The following is a 21,344-nucleotide window of genomic DNA, read 5'->3' as shown; positions in this document are numbered from 1 at the left end:
CCAACAGTGAGGCAACGGGTTAGTTATCCCCTCAATGCCCATTGTCTCCTTCTTCCAGTTTAGCTGGGCTCATGGCCACCCACCCACAGATGGTACTTCCTAGTATCCTAGGTGTGGCCACATGACTACATTTATCAGAATGGAATGTCAGTGAAATCTCCAGCTATATTGTAAATTCCTGATGATCAGAAACCCTGTCTAATATATATTTTATTTCCAACAGTACCCATCCAGTATTATGTTAATAAATGTTTGTTGATCTAGCTTTTTATCTTGACTAATGTTTCATCTATACTATACATTTTGGATCAGAAATAAATTTTATGATTCTAGAAACATGAAAAAGAATAGAATGTAAATGGAAGTAATGTGTACAACTTACAAGTCATTTACTTCACAGGAAATTGCTTACTCTCCATTTTTGCTCTACTCCCCTTCCTAAAAACTGAAATAGGGACGTGGAGCTGACACAGCTTCAACTATGTAGAAAAGACTAGGGAATGTCAGAGCAGCACAGTGAAAGAAACAGATTCTAAATGACTTCACATGCTGAGGTACCCCACCAGTGTAGATGCTTACATTCCTCTAACATGTTACATGCAAGAGAATTAAACTTCAGCCATATTTAAGCCAATTAATTTTTTGGTTTCTTTGTCACAGTAGCTTAGCTGGGCCCTAGTTAATATAAACATTTATTCAATGTCTTTTGAGCATTTACTATGTGACAAGAACTGTCTTCTGGGTAAACATAAAGTGGCAAATAAGTGGAAAAGCTCCCAGGACACAGGTTGCTTATAGTCTAGAACAGGGGTGTCCAATCTTTTGGCTTCCTGGGGTCACATTGGAAGAAGAAGAATTGTCTTGAGCCACACATAAAATACATTAACGCTAATGATACCTGATGAGCTAAAAACATATATCGCAAAAAAAACTCATAATGTTTTAAGAAAGTTTACAAATTTGTATTGGGCCACATTCAAAGCCATCCTGTGCCACATGCAGCCATAGGCCATGGGTTGGACAAGCTTGCTCTAGAAAGTGATACTAACAAAAAATGTAAAACTAAATTTTCAAACTGTGCTAAGTATGAAAAGGAAACAAAGAGAATGCTGAAGTAGAATATAACAGAGAAGGATACATTCTGAGTGGAATAGTCCACTAAGGCCTCCCTGAGGAAGCATCATTTAGCTAAGGCCTCAAGGTCACAGAAAGAAATGGAGAGAGGGAGTCCATTCTAGCATGCAAAGACCTAAGGCAAGAAAGAGCTTGGCTCTTTGAATCAAGTTCAACCACTCACCTAACACAATTATAGATGCTCAATCAGGGTCTCCACAGATGCCTTCATGACATTCTCAAATAAAGAAAGAAAGTAGAGAGAGAGAAGAGAAGAAAGTGGAAAGGTAAGAAAAAAAAAAAAAGAAATTTCTAGTCAATCAAACCAGTCAGGGAAAAGAGTAGAGAGTGTTATTAAGAATGAGCACGTGGGAGTCAGGCAGCTGAGCTTAAAAGTGGACTTTGACATTTCACAGCTGGGTGACCTCTCATCTTCGGTTTCCTCTTCTGTAAAATGTGGGTTATAATGGCACCTACACCTCATAAGGTTGTGAAGAGGATTTAAATGAGTCAATCCATGTGAAGTACTTAGCACAGTGCCCAGCACAATGTAAGTGATCAACAAGTGTCAACTACTGCTATACATATAGGAGCTTCAGAAGAATAAATACTTAAGCTGATATGATAGGAAGGCTGTAAAATAAAATAGAAAATAAATTATGCTCTCCAACTCAATTAGATAAATTTGTGTTTTCTTGGTGGGTAAAGAAAAGGGCCACCATTCACTCTTTTTATATATTTGTATAGGTTTAACAAGGCAAGAGAGTATGCATCAAAATAAACCAAAGCTAGGCAAAGAGAAAAAATGGAATATGAAGAAGCTGGCTTCTGGTCCACCTTCTATAGATACTTACTAAATCATACAGTCCAATTTTCCTCCCATAATTCCAGACCACAGTCCCCAGGCCCCCAAAAAATTTCAAAGCTCAATTATTTGGTATATTATATGGTACACATATCAGGTTTCTTAGTTGTAAGCAACAGTAACTGACTATGGGTGTTTTAACTGGAACAGGAACAGATGGGTAGCTCAGAACATTGCTACAAAGACTGGGAATCAAGCTTGAAAAATGAAAAGCGTGGCAGTCAGATCCAGGGCTAACTGTTACCACAAGGCCAGGCTGGTGAGTAGACAACTGCTTCTGCCCCAAACCTCATGCTGTCACCTGCACTGTCAAGCCACTAGACCTGGTCACTACTGGATGCCATCTTTAGCTCCTTTATCATGGCTGTGCTAGAAATAGGTGACTCTGCTGAGAAAGCGAGGATATGGACTTCTCAGACTTATAATGAAAAATTCTCTAAACATAAAAGGTTCAGATGGTAACAAACCCCATCAAAAAAGAAAAAAGAAGCCGGGGGCAGTGGCTCATGCCTGTAATCCCAGCACTTTAGGAGGCTGAGGCGGGTGGATTGCCTGAGATCAGGAGTTCAAGACCAGCCTGGCCAACATGGTGAAACCCCATCTCTAATAAAAACATAAAAATTAGCCAGGCGTGGTGGTGGACTTCTGCAATCCCAGCTACTCGGGAGGCTGAGACAGGAGAATCACTTGAACCCAGGCAGCAGAGTTTGCAGTGAGCCGAGATCACGCCATTGCACTCCAGCCTGGGTGACAAGAAACTCCATCTCAAAAAAATAAAAATGAACTTTATTCTATATGTGTATATAGTCATATATGTTTTATTGTACAAAACTAAGATCATATTGTATACACAGGTTGAGTATTACATATCTGAGATGCTTGGGACAAAAGTGTTTCAGATTTCAGATTTTTTTGGATTTTGGAACATTTGCATATGCCTAACGAGATATCTTGGGGATGGAACCCAAGTCTAAACACAAAATTCATTTATGTTTCATATACATATTATACACATAAGCCTAAAGGTAATTTTGTGCAATATTTTAAATAACTTTTGCATGAAACAAAGTTTTTGTTAAGTACTTACATGTGGAATTTTCCACTTGCGGTGCCATGTTGACACAAAAAGTTCAAGATTTGGGAGTATTTCAGATTTTGGATTTTTGGATTAGGGGTGCTCCATCTGTATAGATTTTAACAACCTAACACCAGGCTTCTAAAATATAAATGTATTTTAAATATGAAGTTAAATTTAGGATTAGTTTTAATTACATTTCTACTTTTGCAGTCCTAAAATATGAGATTTCAACATGTGATAACTGAATGAAATGCATGGGCTGCAAATTCCAACTTTGCTAATCACTCACTGTGTAATGGTGAGAAACTTACAGAACTTCCCTAAGTCTCAGTTTCTCCATGTGTAAATAGGAATAATAAAACCCATATAATAAGGTTGCTGTGAGGAAAAACAAGATAATTCATATAAAACCCTTAGCTCAGCATCTAGTGCCAAAAAAATTCTTCAGTAAATGTTAACATAAAAATATAAGTTGTCATAATTTTCTGAAGTCTAGATTTTTCTCATAGAAAGAGTACTTTTTTTTTTTTGAGACAGGGTCTCACTCTGTTGCCCAGGCTGGAGTGCAGTGGCACAATTACAGCTCACTGCAGCCCTGATCACCGGGCTCAGGTGATTCTCCCACCTAAGCCTCCTGGGTAGCTGGGACTACAGGCATGTGCCACCATATCCAGCTAATTTTCTGTATTTTTTGTAGAGACAGGTTTTCTCCATGTTGCCCAAACTGGTCTTGAACTCCTGAGGTCAAGTGATCCTCCTGCCTTGGCCTCCCACAGTGCTGTGATTATAGGCACGAGCCACCGTGCCCCCAACAGGAAAGAGTATATTTTATGTAAGATAATGAACTGCAAGTAAAGTCTTTATGGTTCATCCATGAAGCCAGAATGCCCTCAATTTCCAAGGTTCTTGAATCAAACAGTTGACTAGGGAGCTAACATGCCATCTAAGCAGCTTGGGCAGGGCAATTATAAAGCTTGCTCTCTTGATTTTTTTGTCTGTCTCATCTGGCAAATCATGTAAGGAATTTGTGAAATGGAAGACACAAAATAGATCAACCAGTTTCTCTTTACCCATTGGGCAGGAGAGATCTAAGCTGTTACCCTTCCTATAGGGTTCATGAAAGTAAACAGGAAGGAAAAAACCCTCTGGCCAAATATCTGCTTATTCAAACTTGCTTATTTTTAATAACTTTAAGTTCTTCAATATTTAATGATAACTATAATTAGTATGCTTAATATAGTAATTATTAATGTTATTAATATATCTAGCCTGGAATTAATTTTTGCCTGTTTTATTAAATACACACTTAAAGTACATATTAAAGATATAACTAAATTTTTTTTCTCACCATTATTGCTGCTAACACCCTTCTGGGCCTCAGTTTCTTCACCTATACGATGGAGAAGCCAGATTAGATTATTTTAAAAGTCTCTTATTTGATTCTGTGATTGTAGATATAATTAATTAATGTCAGTATTTTTTTGAGAGGAGTTTTTTGCTCTTATTTCCCAGGCAGGAGTGCAATGGCACAGTCTCGGCTCACTGCAACCTCTGCCTCCCAGGTTCAAGCGATTCTCCTGCCTCAACCTCCCAAGGAGCTGGAATTACAGGCGCCTGCCACCACGCACAGCTAATTTTTGTATTTTTAGTAGAGACAAGGATTCACCATGTTGGCCAAGCTGGTCTTGAACTTCTGACCTCAGGAAATCTGCCTGCCTCGGCCTCCCAAAGTGCTGGGATTAGAAGTGTGAACCACCGCGCCCGGCCAATGTCAGTAATTTCTAATGTCGATAATTATCCCAAGTCCTTGTTCACTCATGCAAGTTTTAAAAAAAAGCTGGGGGGGTGCGGGAGGCTGGGTGCAGTGGCTCATGCCTGTAATCCCAGCATTTTGGGAGGCCAAGGCGGGCGGATCACTTGAGGTCAAGGGTGTGAGACCAGCCTGGCCAATATGGTGAAACTCCGTCTCTACCAAAAATACAAAAATTAGCCGGGCGTGGTGGCAGGTGCCTGTAATCCCAGCTACTCGGGAGGCTGAGGCAGGAGAATCGCTAGAACCCGGGAGGCAGAGGTTGCAGTGAGCCGAGAACGCGCCACTGCACTCCAGCCTGGGCGACAGACCTAGACTCTGTCTCAAAAGAAAAAAAAAGTGCTATTGTTAGGAGGGGGAAGCCAAAAGAGTGGGAAGCAGTACTTGGAAACTTTCTAGAAAGAAGTGAGACGAGGCAAGGCGTTAAGGCATTCGACTCAGCAACTGGAGTAGCAGAAGGCATCTGATCTGAGAAGCAAGGCAAGGATGCGTCCCTGAACATCCAATGTTCAGAAACCCGCACCGCTACTGTTTAAAACAACTCAATTGAACTAGGAGGAGAATGAATGTTACTTAATTAAGTACATTCTGAAGATACCTGGGGCAGGGGGCGGACAGGGAATCAAATCTTCCTTTCCCCTTTCAAATCTTAGAGACAGACGAGGGGCGAGGCCTCTGACCTGGGTTTCCTTCTCTGAGGAAGTGTTGGGTCCCGAGGCCCTCTTCGGGAGAGTCAGGTGGCGGCCCGGGGCAGCTCAGACCGCGCCTCAGGGGCGCTCGAAGCTGGGCGACGCTGGCAGAAAGAAACGCGAGGCCTCATTGTCCCCCGAGACAAAGCGGAGCTCTTCGCAGCCTCGGGGACCTGTCCGGACTCACTTTCCCTTCCCTCCGAAACCACCCACCGGCGCGGGCCAGGAAACGCTCAGGCCCAAGGTGGGCCCTGAGCGCGAACCAGGGAAGAGCCCGGATGCTGCTCCTTTCCCGCCCCGGACCGGCCCAGGTCCATCCAGAGGCGCGAAGCCTGCAGGCCAGGGAAGGGCCCGGACGCTGCTCCCTTCGTGCTCTGCCTGGGGCCCAGGAAGCAGGAGAGAAACCGAGCGGCGGCGTTGGGTCAAGAACTCAGAGGGTGAAGGCTGGGAAGCCAAGGAAGGAAAGCCGTTCGGACCTCGGCGTCGGGGCTCCTCTACAACCCCGCAGGGTCGCGAAGGTCCTGCGGCATCTCCTCTCGCAGTTGCCGCGGCCTAGCCGGCCGGGGGCAGGCGCTAGTGCCCCCGGCCCGCTCCCCGCGGCGCCAGCAGTGCCGGAGTTCCCGCGGCCGCCGCTGCCCGAGCGACTCGATCGCCCGAGCCGACCTCTTCCCAAGCCTTGGACAGCTGACCCCTGCGCATCCTAAAGGAAAGACCCCATTTGTTCCTCAGAATGGGAAAATTCCCGTGCATACTTTGCCAGAACCGTGTTGCTGATATTTCGGGGGTTGGGGGTTGGGGGTACCATTTTAAATCGTGGCTTTCTGCATTCTTGTTATGGTTCTGTGGCGACTTAGAACGAAGTGGGTCGTAAATCGTAAAAATGTCCAACGCGGCTAAAACGTGTCCCAGTTTGAAAAGAAAAGTCGCTCAATAATTTTTCTTTTATTTTCTGTTGCAAGCATTTGTGTATTTTTTCCCAAGCAATTAACCACATAAGCCTAAATGAAAATACAAAAAAATCTGATTTCTGTAAATTAACCTCGTGACTAGACGTTTTACCAATACGTTTTTAATACAAGAGTAAAATGTAATGGGCTGATTAAAAATGGAGACGTGTTTTAGTTGTGTTTGAACATGTTGCAAAAAGAGACATTGGTCTTTTCATTTATTTCCAGTAAACTCAAAATGCAGTCATTTAAGGATGTTTTGCAGGACATGATAAGGGTTTAGAGTTGCCTAAGGAAAAAAAAAGGTGTTTAGAGGCTAGCGCCTACTGAACATACTTGTTTAATTGATATTGTGTTTGTAGTTCTGCTATCAAAGGTCAGCTAGCTGTATCTGATGGCTGCTGCTATTAAAAATAAGGCACTAAAACGCTGAGGATTCCAGCTCACCTCTTCAAACACTGACAACCATTGATGTCCCTTTGGGCATCAGGTTCTGCTGAAATCAGTAGGACCCCATGGGGATGAGATGGAGGAGAATATGGAAAGTTGTATTGCAAGGAGACTTCATGTTAATAGTTTGGGCTTGGGTGTGTGTGTGTGTTAGGTACATGAGTGAGTCTTGGAAAAAATTAAGATATATGAGTCAGAACAATTTAGAAGATACGCTGCGCCACAAACTAGCCAGAAAAAGCAAACACATTTTTAAAAGGTTCAGAGTTAGAATCCCTCCTGGAATGTCCCTTGCATCTTGAAGCCCCTTCTAGATGATACTTCTTGACAATTTAATGGAGGTCGAATTTGTGTGTAGGCAACTCCTCTTTCATTTATTCTTTCCCATCCAAGTTTAAAAACAAAACAGAAATATATGTGTGTGTGTTGAATTTTACTTGCCCTCCAGATTTTTATTTTTATATTTTAAGAACATATGTATTTAAAGGTAAGTAGAACATTTTATTATTCAAACAAAATGGCAGAAGCATTCAACTCAGAGGTTGTTTCAAAGATTCGGTATTCCTAATGGCTTCAAAGTCAAGGACTTGACTGAGTGGGTGGCCAGTAAAGCAGAAATGGAAAAATAAATCATATCTAGCCTGAAACAAACTGCATGGAATAAATCAGGGAGGGACAAAATTGAATCAGGATTTTAGAATTTAAAAGTGCACTGGACTCACGTTCTAAGCTGCCCTGTTTTTTTGTTTAGGAAGTAAGAGTATGGATACTGACTGTGCTCTCAGTCAAACCAATCCATCTCTGGGTGCCTTTTTCTGATCCATAGAGTGAGAGATTAGGGATGTGGGTCCCATTCAATTCTGGTCATTTAGGCACAAGGAGTCCTAAGGCAGAATTTTTGTATGTTCTCAGAAATGCAGGCACAAAGGGGACTTATCTAAGGCAGAGGGTCACCAAAGTTGACCAGTGACTAGCTTATCCCAATAGTGGCATGCTAACTAACGTGTGTTCTTGTATGTACTGAAAAAGCGATAGCGTTTCTTTTACAGCCCCATCCAATATAAAGAAAGATGTTGTTCATGCACTAATTTCAATATTTTTAAGCACAGGAGTTGCCTGTCTCTCAAAATAAATTAAAGCCTGAAATGCCTAGAGCTTCTACTTTAAGAATGATTATTCTTAAGGAGGAAACACAAACAGCAGCGACCATTTTTCACAGACGTGCTCAGCCATCAGGAAAGCTTAATAAATCCCTATTTAGTATGCATTTATGCAGTGATTACATGAACTTTGACCTCTGAAGAGCTGTAGCAATTAGCTTCAGTGTCTAGCATCTTCTACTCACCATTCCCCACTGGCTTCCTTGTGTCTTCCTTTTTTATCTCTCAATACTTCATGCATTAAGAAGGTGTAAAATTTAAAAGTTGACTTTCCACCTGAGGTATTTGCTTCTGCACAAGCCAATTCTCCCTCCCCCCTTTCCCACTCAACAGCCATCTCAGATGGATATTGGGGCTCTGATTGTCAATATTACTCAAACACAAATGGATTTCAATTCAATCTTGCCCTGTACTTTCACAAAGATAAACTCTAATGGCCCAAAGAGCTTCATTTCATAGCTCGTGGCATCTGAAATAAATCAGATATCTTCTGTCAGACTAATTTAACATTTTAACAATATTTGATGTAATTTATTTAAAGTCAAATGAAACCTAATGGATTGGCAGAAAACTAGAGGAGGGGAGAGGAGAAGGGCAACTGGAAGCTTCCAAAAAAAAAGGAAAAAAGAAAAAAAGGAAGAAAAGAAAAGAACCAGGAGGGGAGAGGAAAGTGTTTTAAGTTTCTAGTAAACATTGTTTAGCAAAAGAATAATAGGAAAGTTGCCCCTTTCCCAAAGAGGGATGGAACTATAATTGTTGCCTTTAGCTGAGAGCTCAGATAAACTGCTGGGACTCATTCTAAAGTGACCCATCACTGCATTCATCTCTTCTTGAACTTTCGGTGAACCTGAGATTAAACAGGGGTGAGCAGCTAAGCAGTTTGTTGTTAGCAGCCTTTTCAACAACCCTTTCAGACTGAGTAAATATTGATCGGTTTGAATCTGATTGCCCCAGAGGAAAACACCACCGCATTTGAATAGCCTCCAAAAGTAAACTTTAAAAGGTGAAACCCAGAGCAGACTTCAGAGCCAAAGCAAGACCTCAACTCAGCCTACTTTGGGAACACTCTGTATTTGGGGAGTACTGTGGATAAATGTAGAGGAAGTGAGGAAAAAAACATTAGAAAACTAGAATTTTGTATCGCAATTATCCCAGGTGCCTAATTGAGACCCTTGTTTCCTTTTTAAATGTATCAATAAAATGTTATTTTCAGTTTTCCCACTATGTTGTTTCAGTTATCATTGCTGTCATTTTTCAAGTAGCTAACTGTGCTCCTTAGAGACCAAAGCAGAAAGAGAGAGACCTTGAAATAGGATGTGTTAAGCGCCTTTGATTTAATCGATTGAGACAGCTAAAAAGATACAAATGTTTTCCCTGTTGAAAGGTGTATTAATGTTTCCTAAATGCATTGCTTGTTAACTGATTTATTCCATGACCTAGAGAAAGCTAGAGATGGTTAGCCATAATTTATTGTTCTCTCTCTCTGCTACTTTAAAACCAGCACCTTAAAGACTGGAATCTCTGGGATTCCAGCGGATCCAGCCCTGCTTTTAGATATTGAAATGGAGTCAATGGCATGCAAATGACACTTTAACACATTAAAGTATTTGGAAGCCAGCCATCTGTTTTGCTGTGTGGCCCTACACTAATAAACAAAAGATACAGTATAAGGCCAGGCAGGAAATGAAAGAAAGGGTTGACCGTCTTTGAAGTTCTTCTCCATCCACTTGAGTCTTTTACAGGCAACCTCAGAACCCAGCAGCTGAGGGGAGGGCACCCGGTGCCCTTGATATGGCCGCAGCAACTGCACCACAAAGTTCAGCCTTCTCTTCTTTGACAGGGAAGTGCAGGAATTCTCACAAGTGCTCTAGACGGCCTGCAAATTCCAAATTTTTGTAGGGTTTTTCTCCTCCAGCCCTTCCTTTGTAAAACACCCTTTGGGGAGGAAGGAAGTCATATGTCTGTGTTTGTTTTCAGTGCTGTAAATTTTCTGCTGTACTGTTGGGTTAAATAAAATGCCTCCAAAAATGTGTGAAAGTAAAGGAAAGCAATAAAGAGGTCTGGGAGGAGAGCCACTTTGAACTCTATCATTTGCTGGCTTCCTCTTTTGAAAGCAGATACATACCTTGGTCAGAAACAACTTGGATATTGAAAGACTTCAGGGTAGCTTCCACAAGTTCACCTGGAAGTACCTGCTGAGCCCGGAGAAGAAAATGACTTTTTTTTTCTGGGTTATGTGGCATAGAATTAGAACTGTGGATCCTTTACAGCCATGACGGCTATGAAATCAAAGCTGAGTCTGAAGGGAATAAGATGTGCAACCCAGAGATGGGGAAGAAGCGGGGAAGAGCCGTAGGAAGGGATGGTTGTTGACAGGAAGAATGGGGGAAGGGATGCAAGGGTTTACTAAAAACACTCCATTTCAAGGGTGGAATATATCGGAACTATGCCTGACAATCCAAAAAGAAGGAAGAGGAGTGGAATAAGGGACCCATCCTCACAACAACTTTATACTGGAGCTAATTAAATGTGAATCTCTTAGTTCTTGGTTCACTGATGTGAGGAAAGACTGACTGAAGACAGTTTTGGCTTTTGAAGGGAGTTCTGTTTATATATACATCAACATCCAGTTGGAGGTGAAAAGGTTAGCACTTGACCCAGGAAGTATCCATGTTTGTTTCAAAAATAAATCTGCTTCATAAATTTCTTCATCAGTCTTTTTTTCCATTATGAGCTTTGATTATAATAAAGGAGCTGTTATTAACTTTTATTCAAGAAAAGGTCCATCTCTTTGAAAATATTTACCACCCTTCTCCCTTTCCCCTCATGAAATGTGCCAACTTCATAGGAATTAACAAATTGTAGCCCAGCCAAATACACGGATGCTTAAGCATACCTGAAACTTGAGTATATTTATTTATTACAGACATCCTAAGACCCGTAAACTCTGCTCTGGATCATATCACTCCAGGATCTCAGAGCTGTTCATGATTGTACAGGAAATGGGGAATATCATAGGCTCACAAAGGATAACTGATAGAACTCAGTGTGGTACTTCGGGGACATCAAACATTGTGCGACATGCAAAAAACTATTCATGAATCACACAAAATATACATTCATTGTGCCATCCATCACATTAACAATTGAGCTGAAAATACGTTATATCCAGCCAAGATAACTGTGGAAGGAAGAAGTTGGTTTGAATAATACTTTCAGGTTCTGAATAACCCAGCACAAATTTTAAACAGAGGGTGGCCTGAGAAGAAAGGGGTGGGGATTGGGAAAGACTTAGCACAGGAAGCCAGGTTTCTGAAGTTTGTGCTCTGCAGGGCTTCTTAACTGTAAGAACAAATCAAGGCTACCCTCTGAGGCATCTGATTGAGTTTAAATGAGAGAATTTGTTCTTTCACCTATAAAATTGTACTAGTTTTGAGAGTTTGCCCACCCTGTTTTAGTAACCTAAACATTTCTAGAAAATCTGTATAAAGATAAATCTCTCAGGACAAAGTATTTACAGCCAGCAAACTCACACACATGAAAATGACTTAAATTAAGGGATGAATTAATTGTGTAAACATATAGTGCATCTCTTCTTCCTGAGCTCCTGGACTCACCTTTCACTATATCCTACTTTCAAGGACAAGGGAGGGGAGACCTGTACATATAGTTAGATAAAAGATGAGAAGATTCCTTCTGGCATGTTACTGTTGGCAAAGGGAACTATTTTCCAAAAGGTCATCTGAAAGGAACAGTAGGTTCTGTGAATTCTCCTAAAAGCAGGAGGGATGTTAAGGCCCACCAGAAAATGTATGCTGGCACCCAACCTGGATTAAGGTGTTAATCCCACACCAAGTCTCTGGTCCAGAATTATCTGCAAACATATTATCCTGGCCAGGAGCTCCCCAGATAGGATCAGAAAGGAAGAAAGAGACTGTAAATGGAAAGAAAGATAAGCTAAGCATGTGCTTTGGGTAAGAAGTCCCAGCCCAAGGAGATGCCTGGGCTGTTGTCTGGGGCTGGAGCCGCCTCAGTGGGAGGTAGTCAGAGTGTCTGAGGTAGAAGATCCCGGGGAAGGAACGCAGGGCGAAGAGCTGGACTTCTCTGAGGATTCCTCGGCCTTCTCGTCGTTTCCTGGCGGGGTGGCGGGAGAGATGGGCAAGAGACCCTCCTTCTCACGTTTCTTTTGCTTCATTCGGCGGTTCTGGAACCATATCTTCACTTGGGTCTCGTTGAGCTGCAGGGATGCAGCGATCTCCACCCTGCGGGCGCGCGTCAGGTACTTGTTGAAGTGGAACTCCTTCTCCAGTTCCGTGAGCTGCTTGGTAGTGAAGTTGGTGCGCACCGCGTTGGGTTGACCCAGGTAGCCGTACTCTCCAACTTTCCCTGGGGCAAAGTGAGAAGCCATGAGACGGAAAGGTAAAAATTTTTATAATCGACTTGAGATTCCCTACACGCTTCATGGCAACACTCAGGTAAAGAAAAGATCAAGAACTCAACACAAATCGGGCTGTGGAGGGTGAGTGATGAGGTGTAAAGTGTTAACCTGATGTAAACCATTAGCATGGTCAGACCGGTGATTAATGGAGCCTTAAGATATTAACAGAACACTACCGTCACAATAACCACCCCCACATACTTCCTACTTCCCAAATGTATAAAATCCTTGAAAACACACCAATCCCTGAGACTTCTTTGCCCCAACACCTCTGGGCACCCTCTCCATGCACTACAACACTAGTCTGATACAAAAGCCTTTAAAAAAAAAAAAAAAAGATCATTATCAATTTCCTTGGAAATTAAGCATACCAGCTCCTTCCAGAGTAATCAAGGCGCATCCACCAACCAGCAGGACTGACCTGTTTTGGGAGGGTTTCTTTTGACTTTCATCCAGTCAAAAGTCTGCGCTGGAGAAGACGTCTCCGATGCAGGGGAGCGACAGGCTTCTTGGTGGCTGGCGTGGAGAGGGGACAAGGAGTTATTATACGTAGCCAGGGCCAGGCTCTGGTGCTCCTGTCCATATGAGTGGTGAATGTATTGAGGCGAGCCCACCGCGCCCCCAGCATAACCCTGGTGGTGGTGGTGATGCTGGACCATGGGAGGTGAGAGATTTCCAGAGTAAACAGCGGGAGCGCACTGGGGGTACCCACCACTTACGTCTGCTTCCTGATTTAACGCGTAGGGGCTGTAAGGCGCACTGAAGTTCTGTGAGCCATAGCTTGGACCACAACTCGAGTGGGAGTAGGACACCCCCAGGTTCCCGGAAGTCTGGTAGGTAGCCGGCTGGGGGTGGTGATGGTGGTGGTGGTGGTGGTGGTGGGGCGAACTGATCTGCACCCCCCTGCCCACTAGAAAGCGGTCGTCGCCGCCGCAACTGTTGGCACTGACCGCGCACGACTGGAAAGTTGTAATCCCATGGTCCGAGGGGTAGGCTCGAGCTGAGCAGGTCCCCGAGTCGCCACTGCTAAGTATGGGGTATTCCAGGAAGGAGTTCATTCTTGCATTGTCCATCTGTCACTGAGTGACCTGGTTCTGCGAAGCCCGGGGTGACTGTGCCAACTTTCTCACTTCCTCCATGGGGCCGGAGAAGAAAAATGATATGAATGTACAGTGCGCAAGAAGGGGGGCGGGAGGGCGGAGGACGCCGGAGGAGGGGCACGTGACGGTGTCAGCCAATGGCTGAGCCTCCTGCAAAAGTTTGCAGGCTTCCGCGGTGATGGATCACCGTTGCAGTGGCATTTAAATCCCCGGCGCTCCGCCGTCTAGGTGACGCGCAGTCGCCCCCCCAGGCAGCCTAGGCGGCGGCAGCTGCTGCGGCGACTGCAAAGGCCGATTTGGAGTGCTGGAGCGAAGAAGAGCAAAGGCTGCCTTTTGCGCGCGCCCGACTCCGCTGCCCGCCCCGCCAGGCCTCCGGGAGGTGGGGGCTGGGAGGCGTCCCCCGCTCCCGCCCCCTCCCCACCGTGCACTGAAAGATGAACTGGCGAGAGGTGAGAAGGGAAGAGGGCTCCCGGCTCTCTCGGGGCGGGAATCAGTGGGCCAGAGCTCGCCGGGTGGCCGCAAGTACGCCGGCCCAGCCCGCAGCGCGCCCAGCCGGAAGGCGGGGAATCCGGCTAACACCGCGCCCCGGGTTCCCAGGCCACCTCCTCTGTTCTGAGGCTGGGCTGGGAGACAGTGGGGCTGTGAGGAGCGCATAGAACCGTGGTGGAGGGCGAGGCTGGGCCACCAGCTCTTCAAGCTCGGAATGGAGAGGGAAGAGCGCAGAGGGCTGTCTGGGAGGAACTCGGGTGGGCGTGAAGGAGACGAGGACAAGAAAAGAAACTTCCCTTCTTCTAGGAGGGTCTTCGAAACCCTCTCCCCACAGCCCCCGCTCGTCATTAGCATGGCAATGAGGAGTTTCTGTAATTCGACTTGTGGGGGTGGATGAGCCCTGGAAACTCAGCTCGCCGGAAAAGGCCGGGGGCTGCCGAGCTCTTCTTCCCCACCTTCCCTCTCTCGTCGCTCTCCGCCCCTTTCTCTTTCCCACTCAGTTTTGCACCGGGAGCCCTCCGGGATGCGGAGCTACTCGACCGCCGGATTTTTAGGGGTAGGAGGCGGGGGAGAGATGACGCTGGCGGACGTGGCCAGCGTGGGGGCCGGGCCGTGCGGTGCAGGCCATCTGCCGGCGCCCCGAGACCCAGGAGCCTCCGCGCTCCCGAGTGGGCCTCACAGGGCCGGTCCACAGCTCCAACAAAGTAGCTGAACTCCCTTCGTTGCGTTCCTCTTTTTCTGGAGGGGAATGTTAGAAGAGAGAGAGAGCTTCCTTTTATAACCTTCCTCATTCGGCTGCACGTCTAGAGTGGGTGTGGGGACTGGCAGGTGGGAGGGGCGGTGGACAGATGGCTGATGGTGGACGGGACACTTTACCCCAACGACACCTCCTCCCCTTTCCAACTGGCTGTGTAGTTGCTTATGAGAACCTTCAAGTCTTTCCCTAGAGAGACACATGCAAATCTGAGCGTCATCCCAGGCCAGGGTTCCTGTTCCCCATCACCCTACTTCCCTGAGGCTGCTGAGGTCGTTAAATTGTTGTTTACTATTAGGTTTCACGTCAACCCTGGGCTTGTAGAGAGAAAAAGCCAAACGGAGACCAAGAATTGATGCAATCTTGGGTAGGAGAAATCGAGAGCTCGTCCAGGAAGCTTTGCTGTATAAATTATAAGCAATGCTGTATAAATTTTACTCCAACCATGTGTACAATGTTGGAATCAGATGAAATTTATAGTGAATGCATGTATGTGGGTTTGGGGTTTCCACTCCCCTTCAGCCTTTCCTCCTCTGTTAGAACAGGGAAGGTTTTTTTTTCAAGGAAAGTACATTTCAAATATGTTAGTCACCCTTTCAGTCTTCTGTATTCTGTTCTCCACGTACCGAAGTTCCCCCAAACCTGTCCCCTCAAGAGACAAAACCCATGCTGACTCTGGACTCCCTCAGTAACAATGAAACATTCTCCCCAAACATTTCCTTTCAGAATGGTATTTCTCTGTGACTTTGATCCATCCCAAGCATGGTTAAGAGGGAGCACGGGCAGGAAAGGCCCACTTTCTGGGGTTGGGCAGCCACCCCTGCCCCAGTTTCGGCTCCTGTGAATCCTCCGACTGGAGAAGGGGAAAGGCAAGGCGGTCCTCCTGGAGGCGGCTTCCTTGGGAGCGCCAGCTTCCAGCGGCGGGGAGAGAAGGAGCTCCTATGGGAGAGGGGGCAGGATGTGAGTAGGTCGGTGTTGGCTATGCGAGCAATCCTCCCTCCAAGCCTGAGCAAGTCGGTAATTTTCCCCCGCTGTCTCATTCCTGTACCTTGGTTGCCCTCCTCAGCCTGGGTTTGCAGGACCCCCTCGGCTGCAGGGCGCCTGCCGCAAAGCCGACCCCGGCAGGAGCCACTCTCTCTGCTAGTTCGCTGCCTCGGCGCTGCTCTCCCTCAGCCTCTCTTCTTCTCTCCTGGCCTTTTTTCTGGGGCAACCTGGGTGGCGTGTTTTTCTTGGGATCACGAGCTTGCACTCGCACACAGGCCCGCAGACACACAGGCCCGGCGGCCGCCCTCCTCCGCTTACTGTTCCCGGCTCCCCACAGGCCGGGCGCTCGCAGCCGGGCTGGCTATGCCTCGCCTGGCAGCCCAGAGCGCCGCTCTCCGGGAACGGCACACAAAGGCAGCCTCCCCTGGCCTCTAGCCCTTAGGCTTCTGAAGCTCAGTTCTTTCCCCACACCCCTCCCCCAAGAAATTCTGGGGGCTGTTCCACCGAGTAGGAGATTCTTGGCCCTCTAGGCAAGTAGGTCAGCGCCCCAAGACTGGAGCTGGTCTCTTTCAACGCCTTGGGAGACTGGGTGAAAGGCGAGCTTGGTTACGCTTAAAATGATCGCCTACAAGCAGTTCTCTTGGCTCAAAACGCCTCTTTCAGGGCCCTTATGCTAGAAAGGAAAGGAATAAGGAGGAGACAAAACGCCGCCGAGGCCCTGAACTGTTCATGGCATCCGCGGCTCAGCCAAGCTGTTGTTTTAAAAGAGCAATAAAAATGAATTATGACTAAACGCCTTCTAACTTAATGCTTTCGGACGGGGATCCCCGGCAAATAACGTAAGAGGATTTTTATTTGTGCATGTGTTCCTGCAATTGATCTCTTTGATGACATTCTCATTCATAGAAAGCGTTTGATTTATGAGCGTAGGACGAATCGCATCCAGGAGCTGCGCAGCCCTGGCCGCGGCTGGGACGCCCTGCTCCGCGCTGAGCTTGGGGCCGGAAACCAGCCATAGTCCCCACACTCCGCCGCCGCAGCTGGGATTTAGCGGAGGAAGGGGCGAGGGAAGGTAGGGAGCAAACCTATGAAGAAACATCGCGTTGTCATTGGAACTTTCAAGCCTTTGCTGTTAAGAGCCAGGTTCTTAAATCAACCCGCCCCACACACATGTTGCTTACATGCTGCGTTTTCTCACGGTAAGTAAGTAGGCATCAGAAGAGAGCTCAGAAAGGGAAAAATAAACATGGGGAGACCTAACAAGGGAGGGGGGGAAAAAGCAACAACCCAGTGACACACCCTAGATCACATTTTATTGATATTTCATTTAAAGTGCTTTTCTCTCTCTCTAGAACCTGGGTTAATTTATAACCTAGGGTGTAGAAACACACCATTTTAAATCTCAACTTGCTAACCTGACTTCGAAGCATTAATGATCCATTATTAGCAATGTAAACAGGTTTAAGAATGAAATATTGATTTTTCTGACCCTGAAAAAAAAAAAAAAGAATCCTAGAGTGACTGAACCAGAGGGCTGGAAAGAACATTTTCTGGGGTGCATTTTCCAGATAGTAATCACTGTTTTGTTTTATTTTTGTTTTTCTCTATCTTTTAGGTCTGTTTTGCCTGAACCCATCAACAGCTGGGAGATTAATCAACCACACTGAAAATGTGGAGGGCTTTATGGGGGAGGGAGTTGAAATGTGGATGTTTGAAACAAAAGTGTGTAAATAAATGAATTGTTGATAACTTAGTTATTGACCTGGAGACTGGTAGCTTATTAAAGAAACTCCATGTTACTCATTCCTGGAGTTGGAGGTTTCTGTAGGCACTTTATTTCTCCACTTTCAAGAGCTTGGGCTTGGCCCAAATCTTAGACTGTCCAATTCTGTCTCTGTTACCAATTTAAATCTATGGCTTGAACCTGTGCACTGAAAATCAGATCCTTTAAAAAGAAGGAGGAGAAGAAGAAGCAAAAAAGAAAAAAAAAAAAACACTTATTAGAAGCCCTAGTCATTTTTTGGCTTTCTGGTTTGTTGCCGTCCATTGAAGACTTTGAACATGCCGCCTTAATAAATGTATTAAAATTGAAAAAAGAAGATAAATTGTGACGAATTTTATTTACCAAGTTAGACTAAAAGAAGAAAAAGAAACCGTTATGAGCCTGAAAAAAGGGGGAGAAAAATAAGAAAGCTACTTATAGCAAAGGAGAATTTATTCTACAAAAAATATGCATGACAATGCATCCTAATGTAATACAAAAATAAAAAGAAAGTGAAGATACAATTATATGATCACTTTCTTGCAGCCCTCATATTGCTCTCAGGAATCACATAAAGGGTTGTTGAGTTAGGTTTAAAACAACTAAAACTCCAAAATAATCTGTAAAAGATGGCTCTGTTTGAAACTGGGTCAGGGAATCACTAAACAGAAAATCCTCAACACTTAAAGGAGGGAAGGGGTAGGTCAAGGAGAAAATAAAAATAAACTCCCGAATAAAAGAAGGCAAAACCACCTGGTCAAAGGGGTTTTTGTTTTGTGATGCTTTGTTTTGCTTTAATGTTTTTAGTAATTCAGATGCTGCAAGTCGATTGTGGTGAGTGTGTCTGTAAAAAAGTCAAAGCTGTCAGCTGAAATATCTACGGGACTGTCGAGGGAACCTGGCAAACTGGGTGAAACTGCATCTGAAAGCTGCAGGCAGGAATCTGTAGAGAAAACGTTAAAGTCCTGCAAAGAGGGGACCTCAAGGGCCTCAGGACTGTCATTGTTTAGGCCAGCTCCACAGTTCTGGCCCATTGTTGACAAGCAGTTGGGAACAGTGGGTGACTGGTGCTGAAAATGTTTCAGATTTTTCTCATTGCTGGTTAAAGGCGAGACTGGGAAACTTTGGGAGTCGCCATTGTGTCCATTGGGAGCCTGCTGCTGAGAGAGGGCATTTTGCTGAAAAGTGTAGCCTTCCCTCTCCAGAAGGGCCCCAGAGACGCTAAGGGCTTGCTCAAAGAGCGTCTTCTCTTCCTCGTCCTCCTCTATTTTCTCGGAGTCCTCAAGGCTTTTACATTTCCCTTCGCTGTTTTGGTTTTCCTTGCACTGGGTCTGCCTCTTGTGCTTCATCCTCCGGTTCTGAAACCACACTTTCACTTGTCTCTCAGTCAAATCCAGCAGCGCTGCAATCTCCACCCTTCGGGGTCTGCAAAGGTACTTGTTGAAATGAAATTCTTTTTCCAGCTCTAGAAGCTGTGTGTTGGTGTAAGCAGTTCTCAGGCGCCGCGATCCCCCGCCGCTGCCATCGGCGATTTCCAGGGATTCTGCGGAAAGGGAAACCAACAAGAGACACACGCACAGTTGGAGGTAGAGGGGTCCGAGCGGGGTTATTCCACTGGAGAATAAATATAGCAGAAAAGATCAACTGCAACAAAATGGCCGCCCCTGGATGCAGTAGAGCTATTGTGCTGCCTTTCCTGGGAGCCCAGCCTGGGCAGACCCCGTCTCCTCCACCTCTATCGAATTCATGCCTGTGGCTCCCCCCAACCTCTTCATCCGGGAGCAAACTTTATATTAGCCACAACACAATTTATAATTAATGCGTCAGCTGCTTAGCTGAGCAAGAGCGATCTATCACTCTTCATTACTGTCAAAAAGCCAAACTCTAGGACAACTAGACAGGAGGAGGTCAGTTCCAACTCAAATAAATCATCCCACATTACACAAGTTCGGGAAAGTTTCCCCCCACTTCCTAAAAATATATATGTCTCATTGTAGAGCGCAGGATCCCCTTTCCTCTCCATCAAACCCACTCCTGAACCCACAGGGGCAGGGACAAGGCAACCAAGCATCTCTCCCTCTCCTCCTTCTCTCTCAGCCCACTCTCCCCTCCCCCCACAGCCACTCTCGGGGCAGCCCGGAGAAGGAAGAGGGTCCTGGAGACCTGGGGCCAAGTCTTTGGACTGACCTTTGTGGCTGAGGCAAGCAGGGCCGGTGGCTGCGGCGGCGGCGGCGGCGGCCGGCAGAAGTGCGGTTTTCTTGGCCGCCTTCTTCTCCTTCATCCAGGGGTACTCGGGCGGCTGCAGGGCGCCGGCGGGCACCGGGCTGCCGCGGCTGCCCGCGGGGCTCGGCTTGGGTCGGCCGCCAGCGCCGTGGCGAGGGTGACTGCCGGGGTTCAGGCTGGGAATGGTCTGCTCAAAAGGAGGAAGAATCAGTGTCGAGTGTGAAAGCGTCGAGGTCTTGATTGATGAACTTTGAAATGTATCAGCGACAGGGGGAAAAGATGTCAGGCACTCAGCGAGCGACGGCTGGCTATTGATAAAACCAATCTCTCGCTCAAATTCGTAATTCATGGCCTTCTCCTTGGAGCCCCCTCAGAGAAAAAGTTCCCTCTTTTGGAGGGGCTTTGGGGGGGGCAAGGCCTAGGAAAAAGGCGAGCGCAGAGGAAAAAAAATCTATCATAGAATATCGCTGCTAGGGTGTTTTTTTTCTAATTCACTGATTACAGCCGTATGGGGACCGCGCTACTATTAAACTATTGAATTCATGGAGACAAGGTTGAAATTGGACCGAATTGGCTGTCACATGATTGCTTCTGCCCAATGACAATTTGGGCTTTAATCAAAAGAAGCCACTGTCTGTTTGATTGATCCAAAAAAGTCGGGAAGGAACGCCTCATTGGGGGCCAGCGAGGCTTTATTTACACTTTTTTCAGAGCAAAAATACATATATGTTGGTGTGGGTGGGGATGTCCCGGAGTACGTGGGGGCGAGGGTGTCTGCGTGCCTCCTGGTCTGCAAGGATCTAGTGTGTGCGCCTGGGAGTGTGTGTGTGTGTGAATGTGCGCGAGTGTAAGCCCTGCTGTCGGTCCCGCCAGTGGCTGCCCTCTGCCTCCCCCGCACACTCCGCGCATTGTTTGGGACTGTCGGGAAGACGCCTCGCACCTCACAAATCATTTAAGCACCTCAGTCTGACGCCTGCAGTCATTAACAAAGTAATCCATTAATCTTCAAAGTTTTGACACCCGAGAGCCCTGCGTCCCAGCCACATAAGTTCTGTTAAAGCAGGAGAAAGGAGCAGAGGAAGAGAGGAGAGGAGAGAGGGAGAATAAAGAGAGAGGAAAGAAGAGGGAGATGGAGAGATGGAGAAAGAAGACAGAAAAGAGAGAAGAAAAGAAAGATTTTGTTTGGGAGGGGGTCTTCCTTTTCTTTCCCTTTTCCTCCTTCACTTTTCCTCAAAGCAGTTCCTGGATCTCAAAACTGATCTCTCTCGGTCTGTTTTTCTTCCTGTCTGTCCCTTTCCCTCTTTTTCCTCTTCTCCCCCTTTCTCCCTCCCTCTCTCTTCTGTCCGCCTCCCCTTCTCCCCTCAGCCTCTCGCCCCCCTCCCAGTGTCCAGCCCAGAGTCTGCTCCCCCGGCCCATTGTTAGCAAGCTATTTCACGGCAGCTTTGCATCTGGCTCCGGCGGGAAGCGGAAAACGGGAGGCGG

The 21,344-nt window shown here is 46.1% G+C and overlaps 2 protein-coding genes and 1 long non-coding RNA gene across 5 annotated transcripts; 1 reads left to right on the top strand and 2 right to left on the bottom strand.

Moving 5' to 3' along the window:
- Positions 1–10,998: 10,998 nt before the first annotated feature.
- Positions 10,999–13,726, bottom strand: HOXA1 (homeobox A1). Of its 2 annotated transcripts, XM_063667453.1 has the most exons (3): positions 13,270–13,726; positions 12,972–13,066; positions 12,459–12,498 (listed from the first exon to the last, which is right to left on the bottom strand). In XM_063667453.1, exons 1-2 carry the CDS (start codon positions 13,621–13,623, stop codon positions 13,007–13,009), a joined length of 414 nt encoding a protein of 137 aa, XP_063523523.1. In that variant the 5' UTR covers positions 13,624–13,726; the 3' UTR covers positions 12,459–12,498; positions 12,972–13,006. The 2 variants fall into 2 exon arrangements, with proteins under 2 accessions (XP_054351285.1, XP_063523523.1); XM_054495310.2 differs by having other exon boundaries at positions 10,999–12,498; positions 12,972–13,726.
- Positions 13,727–13,802: 76 nt separating this feature from the next.
- LOC134739853 (uncharacterized) lies at positions 13,803–17,680 on the top strand. The gene is made up of 2 exons (XR_010126905.1): positions 13,803–17,076; positions 17,493–17,680. It is a non-coding gene; the product is annotated as an uncharacterized LOC134739853 (long non-coding RNA).
- On the bottom strand, positions 15,679–21,171 carry HOXA2 (homeobox A2). Of its 2 annotated transcripts, XM_063667452.1 has the most exons (3): positions 20,803–21,171; positions 19,827–20,049; positions 15,679–19,182 (listed from the first exon to the last, which is right to left on the bottom strand). In XM_063667452.1, the coding sequence occupies exons 1-3, from the start codon at positions 20,812–20,814 to the stop codon at positions 18,443–18,445; spliced, it is 975 nt and encodes a 324-aa protein (XP_063523522.1). In that variant the 5' UTR covers positions 20,815–21,171; the 3' UTR covers positions 15,679–18,442. The 2 variants fall into 2 exon arrangements, with proteins under 2 accessions (XP_063523522.1, XP_054351303.1); XM_054495328.2 differs by having other exon boundaries at positions 19,827–21,171.
- Between the last annotated feature and the right edge of the window lie 173 nt (positions 21,172–21,344).

The sequence above is a fragment of the Pongo pygmaeus genome, chromosome 6 (assembly GCF_028885625.2).
Source record: "Pongo pygmaeus isolate AG05252 chromosome 6, NHGRI_mPonPyg2-v2.0_pri, whole genome shotgun sequence".
Taxonomy (NCBI): domain Eukaryota; kingdom Metazoa; phylum Chordata; class Mammalia; order Primates; family Hominidae; genus Pongo; species Pongo pygmaeus.
Note: the sequence above shows the minus strand (reverse complement) of the source record. Positions and strands in the feature narration are given on the sequence as shown.